General features: G+C 51.4%; 1 protein-coding gene across 1 annotated transcript; it reads left to right on the forward strand.

Annotated features, from left to right (window-relative positions):
- The first annotated feature begins 539 nt into the window (after positions 1–539).
- On the forward strand, positions 540–10,259 carry CPN2 (carboxypeptidase N subunit 2). The gene is made up of 2 exons (XM_005903392.2): positions 540–665; positions 7,962–10,259. Exon 2 carries the CDS (start codon positions 7,965–7,967, stop codon positions 9,609–9,611), a length of 1,647 nt encoding a protein of 548 aa, XP_005903454.1. The 5' UTR covers positions 540–665; positions 7,962–7,964; the 3' UTR covers positions 9,612–10,259.
- Positions 10,260–10,482: the final 223 nt, after the last annotated feature.

Here is a 10,482-nt window from a genome sequence, read left to right on the forward strand (position 1 = left end):
ACCTTCAAGGCCAGAAAATCACTGCCTCCTCGTGCAACTGCTTTCATCCCTGGATAATCTCAGCGGTGAATGCGTTCCTGTCCATACTGAGCCAAAATTCACCTCCCTATATCACTCCCCCGTTTTAACTCAGAAAGGGTTTAGAAACATAAGCATTCAATAAACAGCTACAGAAGGACAGCAAAGCTGCAGACCTCTTAGGATTTCTCCTGGCACTGGGAGTCTGCAGGTGCCTGTGGCTGGCTGCCCAGCTGTGGTCAGCCTGTCTAGCACAGGAAGGGATATAAGTTTTAACCCCTGATCCCAGTGCTCACCCCAGAGCAGCCTACTGGGAACTTTCTAGGGCCTGATGGATTCCCCTGGGGTCCTAAAGATGCCAAACCTGTAACCGTGGCTGGATTTTGGCTCCAGCAAGGATCTGTCCGTGGTAAGAGTTCAGGGTTGTTTTGTAATCTTCAGAGGCCTTGCCTAGACTCTCTCCTGCTGTCCTGTGACGCTGGTGACATTCCAGGAATGCTCAGGCCACGTGAGGGGAGGAACCTCTGCCTGGAACTTTGATCAGCGCCAGGGCTGCTGGGTTCGTGCTGACCACTGACCACCTCAGAGGCCCTTCTGCTCCAGAGGAAGAGCCAGGGCAGCTGGTCGCCACCTGTCAGCCCCTCACGGTATGGTCACTACAAGACTACAGGGGACATGGGGGCATGGGAGGAATCTGGGGTCCCAGCTCAGGGGCAGGAGATGGGCTGGCCACTTGTCCCAGATTTCAGAGCATATCCCCGACTCCAGGCAGGCTGCACCTCTGTGCCAGGGTAGGGGAAGTCCCTGAGGGCTGCTCAGCCAGGGTCGTGCTGCATTGGGGCTGGAGGCAGGTTGTGGCAGGGGAGTTCTGAGATGAGGGTGATCTGGTCCCTGTGCTCAGGGAGCTGCCAGTGAATGGGAAGGATAAGTAGTGTGACACATGTTCCACTTGGCCTGACGCCACCCTTGCTTATGTCTGTCCTTCTGGCATAAAGAGTCAGACACGGCTTAGTGACTGAGCAACAACAAAGTCACTAAGTCGTGACTGACTCTTTTGTAACCCCATGGACGGTAGCCTGACAGGCTCCTCTGTCCTTGGGATTTCTCAGGCAAGAATACCGGAGTGGGTCACCATTTCCTTCTCCAGGGGATCTTCCTGACACAGGGATAGAACTCATGACTCCTGTATCGCAGGTGGATTCTTTGCCACTGAGCCATTAGGGAAGCCCATAATTATCAATAGCTCCTCTTTTATTCTCAGAAGTGTCCTGGTTTGGATGATAAAGTTGAAATAAAATGTGCATGTGGCTACCTTTTAGTCAAACATTTATTATATACCCTGCACTGTATTAAGTGCTTTATTATTTACCATCTAATTTAGCATATTGTCATCCAACTGAGTGCTAATTTTAATACCAAGGGATGGGCTATAACCAGGCAGTGGGAAATTGAGGCCTAGAGAAATGGAGTGAACTGCCCAATCCCACGCAGCCAGTAGGGAGTGGTATCAGAATTTGCACACAGGGCGCAGTGCCAATAACGCCCCAATCCCTGAAGCAGGATGAAGACTAAGGCCCTAGATACAGGCTCACGAGAGCCGCAGACACATTCAGTTCCATTTGGCACCCAGGGCCTGAGCACCTATCTGTGCTCAACTTTGAGTCAGGTACTGGGGTGCACGGCCAGGTAAGGGATGCTGCGATCTCAAGACCTCTGCCTGTCCACCGCCATCCCAGAGGCTCCTAGTCAGGTGGTGCAACTGACTAGAAGGCAGAGAAGAAGGACCCTCATGGTCAATAGAAGACAAGTTCCTGAGGGGACTCAAAGGAGATACAGGCAAGGAAGGCTTCCCAGAGGAAATGTGACTTATGCTGTCCCGCAGGATGGGGAGAATGGGGACAGGGAGCGATAGGGAAAGGTCAGGGTGGGCCTTCTAAAGTGGAGGGGACTATGTAATCAAGGACCAGAGGTGGGGCCCATGGGGAGCATTTGTGGAAAGGAAAGTGCCAGGTTCACAACCTGCTCTTACTTCAGAATGTTCATTCTCTTCAAGAAACTATAATGGAAAAGAATATACAAAAAAGAATATCTATATATGTCTGACTGAACCACTTTGCTATACAGCAGAGACTGGTACAACATTGTAAATCAACTATACTTCAATTTTTAAAAATTAAAAAAAAAGAAGCTATGACACAGTAGACAGACAAATTTCATTGAGTCTCTGCAATGTAATTGCAAGGAAGGAAAGAATCAAGGAAGCACCTATTGTGTGCTTGGAACCATGCTTCATGTTTTATATGATTTTCTTAATAACGTTCACTCTTATGACAACAGTGATGCCTGTTTATTATTTTTTAAAGTTGAAAATATATGATTAAGCAAAAGGAAAAAATGAGAATCACCTGCAATTAATTCTGTTCGTCAGTGATAACTGCTGCAAATATGTTTGTGTATAATCTGAAGCCATTGAGTCACTTCGTTAACTTAGCCTCCAGTGTGGGTGGAAGGGTCTTATTATGAATAGCAAAGACATTTCTCTGTTATTACTCAGGATATTCCAAAGGTTTCTGGAGCTCTGTGCCAGGAACCAAGAGGAAGACCAAATATATATTTATTATATCAGAGTATCACAAACCCATGGCCAATTATCTCATTTAATTGCCACAATAGCCCTAACAGTATGTAATGTGGGTTTTATTTTCACGACTGTTCTCTATTTACAAGTATGGAAACTGGGACTCTGAGGGATTACTGCACTGTGTGTTTTGGGGGGTGGGGGGCGGGGTTGGTTGGTGGGGAGGGGCCTGAGGCACGAGCCCAGCCCAGGTCCCCCAGCCTCAGCCACTTGGCTTATTTCTCTGGTTGAGAACAAAGGAGACAGGGGTCCCGGGAACCTGGGTGAGGCAGTCAGGGGCTCCAGATGAGCCTTGGAAGCCCTTTTTCTTGCCCCCAGATGTAGTGGAGCCCAAGGGCAAAATCCAACCGTGTTGGTGAGACAGCCCCTGATGTAGATATCCCAGTCAAGGGGCAAGCCCCTGGGGCTTTTTTTTTTTTTTTTTGGCTGGGCTCTGAGCTCCCATCACCCTCTGGAAGGAGTGAGGGTTGGCTTTGTGGTGGATGACACAGAAATGTACCAACACAAAAGCAATTTGAGAAGAGGGAAGAGTCCATTTGCAGCCAGTTACATCCCCCACCCTCAAAAAGCCAGGCTTCTGTGGCTTGCTGAAAGCATGGAACATTTTTGTGGGTATCTTGCTGCTCTCTGCACAAATGCAGAGGTGGTTTGTCAGGTGACAAGCTAGAATCTTCCGGCTGCTGCCCCACCGTCCCCTCTGGTGCCAGCCTCCGAGGTACCTAGGCAGGGATGTTCCCCATCTCCTAAGTCCCTGGTGACCTGCTCTCAAGGGTGGTTTGGGGAAGGGGCCCAAGTCCAGGACATCCTGACCAGAGTCATCAGAATCCAAGCTCCACTAAACCAAGCACAAAACAGTGACCCATTTCCGCTGGCTGGGAGGAAAGAGCCAGAAAGTTTTTAAAGGGGCCTCTCTTGGGTCTACCAGTGAGGCGCTCGGATGATCCCATCCGTTTCTCCTTAGCTGACTCCTGTGGCTACTTCAGCCCAGAGCTGGGGCTGGCCTGAGCTCCTGTCACTGGGAGTCCTTTCTGTGCCTAGCTCTGGGTTGGGAGCTTTCAGTGCGTTTTCTTACTCAGTTCTCAGAACCCGTGAGGAAGGTAGTGTTGAAGTTTGCTATTTTGAAGATAAAGAAATTGAAGCACAGAGAGTTTAAGTAATTTAGCCAAGGCCACACAGCTAATAAGGGGTGGAGATAAAATTTGAACCCAGACTGTCTGACATTAGAGCACAAACTCTTAGCCATTCTAGAGGGATGTGAGAGTGAGTCTTGGGCTGGGAGTGGATCATCAGTGTTTGGAAACCATCAGTGTTCTCACTGTGACTACTATCCTCCACTTCCTTCTGCCCCAATAGACTGGGGTACGAGGATCTTGCCCTGAAACTTTTGAGGCCCTGTTCTGGCTCTCCTCTTACCATGGCACCCCAAAGAGTGAGAAGTTTGCAAGATCAAAGGGATATGCCCAACCAGAGGTTTCAACCATATTTGAAACCCTGCTGCAGGGACCCAGGACCCAGGGCTTATGTGGGGCACATCCCAGCTTCATCTTCCCTAAGCCGACTCTTGTCATGGAAGTGCATGCCCGTAGGCTTGTGGGGTGCTGGGGCAACTATGGGCTCTCTACTTACAGTACCGGAGAGAGTTGGGTGGGAAGAGGAGGGACCAGGCAGTAGGCCAGGTCCCTTGTTTATGTTCACTGTGGGTCTCGGGAATGTGAGGAGGGGTCTGCCTGTTCCAGGAGCCTTGTGGTGTCGCTGCAAGCACCTGGCTGAAAGCTCAGGCCACGGGAATAGATTCTGGCCTGCACTTCTTAACTATAGCTCCCAGTCGCTCTAGCTCTGGAAGCCCTGGTTTCCCTGTTCTGGGAGTGTCTCCATCTGCCAAGGATCATGATGAGAGCTCTAGGAGCTAGCAGATGGGATTCGCCCCTTAGCTCAGCTCCCTATATCAGAGAGGCTTCCCCCACCTCCCCCAGCCGTGCTTGAGCCTAAGCTGATTTGTTTACACTTGATTTTCTGTGCCTCTGATGCCATAGTTTTGACTCAAGTCTTGAATTCTCTAGTTATGTCTTCTTTTGGAAAATTATAAAGGGTATTATTTCCAAGTTACAGTGGGTTAGAAGTTAGAGGCACGGAGTGGGGTAGGTGGGGCACAGTCTCTCCATGACCCCTCGTTCACGGGCACCTCCTGCTTTGGTCACAGCTCTTCCAGCAGGAGCGATCAGGGAGACCAGATCTCGGTTCTAACCAAGGGCCCACTGTGGACCCCTGGGAGCCTGGCCTTTCTCTCTTGACGAAGCTGGCCAGATGGTCCCTGGGGACTTTGTGTCCATTCTAATGGGATTTCTCCCGGAAACTGCCCTTTGAGAAGCAAAGACTGAAGGGGTTAGCAGGAAGAGGCCCGGCATGTTGATAACATCACAGCATGTTACAGACAAGGATTGCTCCTCTCTTACCCTCTGGTTGGCAGGGGTGTAGGCAGGAGGGCTCAGGACCACGTTCATGCCTGGCTGTGGTCATTCTCTCCAGGCTGGAACCATTCTGGGAGAGGCAGTTCTGCCCTAAACGCTGCTCATCCCAACTGTGGAGGAGTTGGTTCAAGAAACTCTAGCCAAGCCCACCGTGCGTCAACACTGTGCTGGATGCTGAGCATAGAGTGATGACTCTATGCTAGACAGCGATCACTCTATCTTCTCACAAAAAAGACAGCTGTGAGAATCCATTCTTCAGAGGACCATGCTAGGTTGCTAAGATGCGGCCAGGCGCCTCCTTCCTGGGGTCAGGGAAGCCTTCTGTGAGGATCCCCAGGGGTTTGTGTAGGAGTCGAGGGGCAGCCCAGGTGGCAGATATGAGTGGGTGAGTGGAGGCGACCATGGCTACCCCATCCTTCTTTAGCCAGGTCCTCTGCTGCTTATTTGTGTTCTGTGCATCCAATCTTGAGAGGATAAGTCTCAGGCTAAAGCTGAGCTCTGTAACTCTGGTCTGGGGGTGGGGGCGATAGGACCAGGAGGCTTGTCCCTTTCCCTAGTGTGTCCTGCGTGGCAGTCTGGTGCCATCACTGTTAGAGACCTTCCTAACCTCTGTATAAAATCCACTTCCTGTGGCTTACATAGGAGCCTCCAGGGAGTTATGTGCTTTCTTAGGGAGAAATTGTTCCTTCTCTATTGATTAGGCAGAAAAATTCCTGGGAAAACTGAGGGTTATTGAGTGTCTGAATGGGAAGAGGTCTCAGGCGGCTTTTTGAAAGCACTGTGTTTGCTTGTGGAGCCCTTTGGCCCAAGCAGAATCTTGTGATGGAGAAGGCAGCCAGCAGAGGGCAGCAGAGAGGCAGCCAGCAAAGTGTGCTTGGGGCCTGCTGCTGCTGCTGTCGCTTCAGTCGCGTCTGACTCTGTGCGACCCCATAGATGGCAGCCCACTAGGTCCTCTGTCCCTGGGATTCTCCAGGCAAGAATACTGGAGTGGGTTGCCATTTCCTTCTCCAATGCATGAAAGTGAAAAGTGAAAGTGAAGTCGCTCAGTCGTATCCGACTCTTAGCGACCCCATGGACTGGAGCCCACCAGGCTCCTCCATCCCTGGGATTTTCCAGGCAAGAGTACTGGAGTGGGGTGCTCTTGCCTTCTCTGGTGCTTGGGGCCAAGGCTCCCCAAAAGGGAGCCAATTGAGCTCTTGGCTGAAGATAGGTAAGCTGAAAAAAATTATGATTTATATTGTGTGAGGGTTTTCTCTTTTTTCTGCCTTTCCTTCTTTCTGTCTTTAAATATATTCTATCCAAAGGGCATTTTGTTATTCCTCCTTTTTTTGGTGTTCAAATAATCTTTTCTGTAATGATGGTGGTTTGCACCCTTTAATGATAGTTAACACAGCTTATTAATTACACTTTCAGACACTGTCCTAAAATCTTTACCTATATTCACTCATTTAATCCTCCGATTATTCCAACATGGTTAGCACATGGTTATTGTTCTCATTTTACAGATAAGGAAGTTGAAACAGACATCCAAGGGCACATAGCTAGAACACTGGAATGAGCTGGGATTCCAATGAACAGAACTTGAATCACTATGCGCCACCTACATGTTGATGTGGGTGGGAGCAATAGTGACCTGGTGGTGCAAACCCCATAATGAGGCAATTAAGACCCCGTTGGTCTTGTCATGTGAGAATGTGAGCCCAAAGCCCCTAAGTCATCCTGAAATCTGGAAACATTTAATGTGCTATTTCTCAGTGTCAATATGCCAACTAGTGGTTCATACATTAAAAAAAAAAAAAAAATTGAGTGGCAAGGGAAATAGGATTATAAGCTGTATCACCAATTTGTGACCTGTGAATGGATACTGGCATTCAAAAAATTGTATATTTAGTGAACTATAAACTTGGTTGCCTTCCCTTATTTAAAGCAAAACCCCCCCAAAAAAATACCTACGGGTCTGTAGAATATGCGCCTCTGGGACCTTCTTGTCCGCATAGTGTTGGAAAGTTTTGTGGGCTCCAAGGTGCTGGTGATGTGAGGGGAGCATTTTGACGGCAGTGCTGAAGAGAACACAGACTCATTTCAAGATAAGAGCCCATCATATCCCGTTGGCCACTCTCAGCCTCAGCTATGCAAAGAGCTGATGGGAAGAACTCCTCATAATTAGGTTCTGGAATGTGCTGAGGTTTGGAAGCTCAGGAAAAGTTATGGTTTAAAAATTTCCAACTCAGGAATAATCTGCCCATATCTTACGTATTATCTTAAAAATTCTGCAGTACCCATGGTCTCCTTTCATACCCTTCTTCCATGCCTTTTGGTCTTATTCCTACCTCTTTCCTTTTCACTGGTGGCTCAGATGGTAAAGTATCTGCCTGAAATGCAGGAGACCTGGGTTTGACCACTGGGTCAGGAAGATCCCCTGGGAAAGGAAATGGCAACCCACTCCAGTATTCTTGCCTGGAGAATCCCATGGATGGAGGAGCCTGGTGGGCTACAGTCCACGGGGTCGAAAAGAGTCGGACACGACTGAGTGACTTAATCGACTTCACTTTCACTTTTCACTTTCACTTTCCACCTCTTCCCTCCAATCTGGAAAGAACACGGCTAGTCCAGGAGACCAAGGTCTAGGTCCTGACAGTAACCCACAGGCGACAGCCTTGCTGTCAGGAGGTTAGAACTGTGGTCTTGCTGATCTTGCAAGGCTGCTGTGAGGCCCTATGAGAACAACTATCAGAAGCATAAGCAGGCTCCTGGCTCTCTGATGGGTGTGCTGGTCACTGGGCTGCCTGCCCTCGATGAAGGTGCTGCTTTTGTTTTTCTTTCCAATTCGGGTGTAGGAGATGCTGCCCGGAGCCTGGCTGTGCTGGGCCTGCCTCCTGCTCCTGGCCAGGCCCACCCTGCCCTGCCCCCAGGGCTGTGACTGCTTCATCCGGGAGGTGTTCTGCTCGGATGAGGGGCTCGCCGCCGTCCCACTGGACATCCCGCCACATGCCACAGACATCATCTTTGTGGAGACCTCGTTCACTGTGGTGGGCTCCAGGGCCTTCAGCAGCAGCCCCAACCTGACCAAGGTGGTCTTCCTCAACACCCGGGTGTGCCACTTCAGGCCGGATGCCTTCGGGGGCCTTCCGGGGCTCCAGGATCTGGAGATCACGGGGGGCAACTTCTCCAACTTCAACGCCGACATCTTCTCCAACCTGATCTCGCTGAGCAAGTTCACCCTCAATTTCAACATGCTGGAGGCTCTGCCCGAGGGCCTGTTCCAGCACATGGATGGCCTGGAGTCCCTCCAGCTGCAGGGCAACCGGCTCCAGACCCTGCCCCAGAGGCTTTTCCAGCCTCTGAGATGTCTTAAGACCCTCAACCTAGCACAGAACCTCCTGGCCTACCTGCCCGAGGAGCTCTTCCACCCCCTTGGCCGCCTGCAGACCCTGAGGCTGAGCAACAACCAGCTGGCAAGTCTGCCCCGGGGGCTCTTCAGCCGTCTGGGCAGCCTGCAGGAACTCTTCCTAGATGGAAACTCCATCTCCGAGCTGCCCCCAGAAGTGTTCGCTCAGCTCTCCTGCCTGGAGAAGCTGTGGCTGCAGCACAATGCCATCGGTCACTTGCCTGGGTCTGTCTTCTCGGCCTTGCCCAACCTGACCTTCTTGAGCCTACAGGGCAATGCGCTGCAGACACTGCCTGCCGGCCTCTTCACCCAGTCCCCCGGCCTGGTCAGCCTGTCCCTGTCCCACAATCAGCTGGAGACAGTCCCCGAGGCAGCCTTTGCCAACCTGACCAGCCTTGGGTCCCTCATGCTCTCGCACAATGCCCTCACCCATCTGCCGGCCGGTGTGTTCAGAGGCCTCAAGGGGCTGGTCAAGCTCTACCTGAGCAGCAATAACCTGACGGTCCTGCACCCCGCCCTCTTCCAGAACCTGTCCAAGCTCGAGCTGCTCAGCCTCTCCAGGAATCTCCTGACCACGCTCCCTGAGGGCATCTTCGACACCAATGACAACCTGTTCAACCTGGCCCTGTATGGGAACCCCTGGCAGTGTGACTGCCACCTGGCCTATCTCTTTAGCTGGCTGTATCAGTACAGCGACCGGCTCTTCAACATCCAGACCTACTGTGCCGGCCCTGCCTACCTCAAGGGCCAGGTGGTGCCCGCGCTGAAGGAAGAGCAGTTGGTGTGCCCCATCACCCGGGACCACCTGGGCTTCCAGGCTGCTCCGGGGCCACAGGACAGGGAGCCAGGGGGCGCCTGGGATCTGGTTGCGGAGGAAAGGGCGGCCAGGAGCCGGTGCACCTACAGCAATCCCGAGGGAACCGTGGTGCTGGCCTGTGACAAGGCCCGGTGTCGCTGGCTGAACGTCCAGCTGTCCCCCAGGCAGGTATCGGGCTCCCCAGGACTACCCATCAATGCCAGTCAGGAGTGGGACTTGAAGTCCAGCTGTGGCTCTGTGAGGGTCACTGTGTCCATTGAGGCTCTGGCAGGGGAGCCATAGGTGCAGGGCAGATGGACCAGGACCCTAGGCAGATGGCCTCTGAGCCCAACTGGGCAAGAGATGGTGAGGGGAGCTGAGCGGGTTCTTCAGATGCGAGGGGTGGAGTTGCATCTCCAAGGTGGAGGAGGGGGCGTGGCCGGCTCCACCACCCAGAGCCTCCTTCATTACCCTGGTCTCTGAGAATGATACCTAACAGGACCTTCTGCAAGCTTTGCAAAGCTCCCATCAAAGCTGCGTTGTGGTCTGGAGAATAAAGTAATGCGGCTCCCCTGATGTTTTTCTGTTATTTAATACTCACCCCTGTCTCACCTCCACCCTGAGATACGAAGGCTCTGTTTCCCCAAAACGGGGGCCAACCTCTCTTGACATCCAGTTCAAGAGCCAATGTCTGTTTCTACTCCTCTGCCTCGAAACGTGGTGGGTTTTTTTTTTTTAATTGAAGGATAACTGCTTTACAATATAATGTCATAGATTAATGCATATACATGGAATCTAGAAAGATGGTACTGATGAATCTGTTTGCAAGGCAGCAATGGAGATGCAGACATAGAGAACAGACCTACGGACAAGGTCACGGAGGGTGGGTAAGGAGAGGGTGAGACAAACAGAGAGAGGGGCATGGAAACATACACACTACCATATGGAAATGTGGTTTTAATTGATAAAAAGAAAAAGGGAGAGGATAAAAGCAGAGCTGACGAGAAAGATGAGGGGTGGGGTAGAGCTCTGACTTGGTGTTGAGAAGGACTCAAGCTGTTCGCACCCACCTCTGGGGCGTCCAGGAGAAATCAGGTGACAGGGGCCCTGAGGAGGGTGAACGCCGTGGCTTTGCCTGCTCAGCTGATAGGATGGCTGCTCCCTGAGGAGCGAG

This window comes from Bos mutus, chromosome 1 (assembly GCF_027580195.1).
Source record: "Bos mutus isolate GX-2022 chromosome 1, NWIPB_WYAK_1.1, whole genome shotgun sequence".
Classification (NCBI taxonomy): Eukaryota; Metazoa; Chordata; class Mammalia; order Artiodactyla; family Bovidae; genus Bos; species Bos mutus.

Bases quoted from the DNA above. Each gene is read 5' to 3' on its own strand.
- CPN2 (XM_005903392.2), top strand. From the start codon at position 7,965: ATGCTGCCCGGAGCCTGGCTGTGCTGGGCCTGCCTCCTGCTCCTGGCC.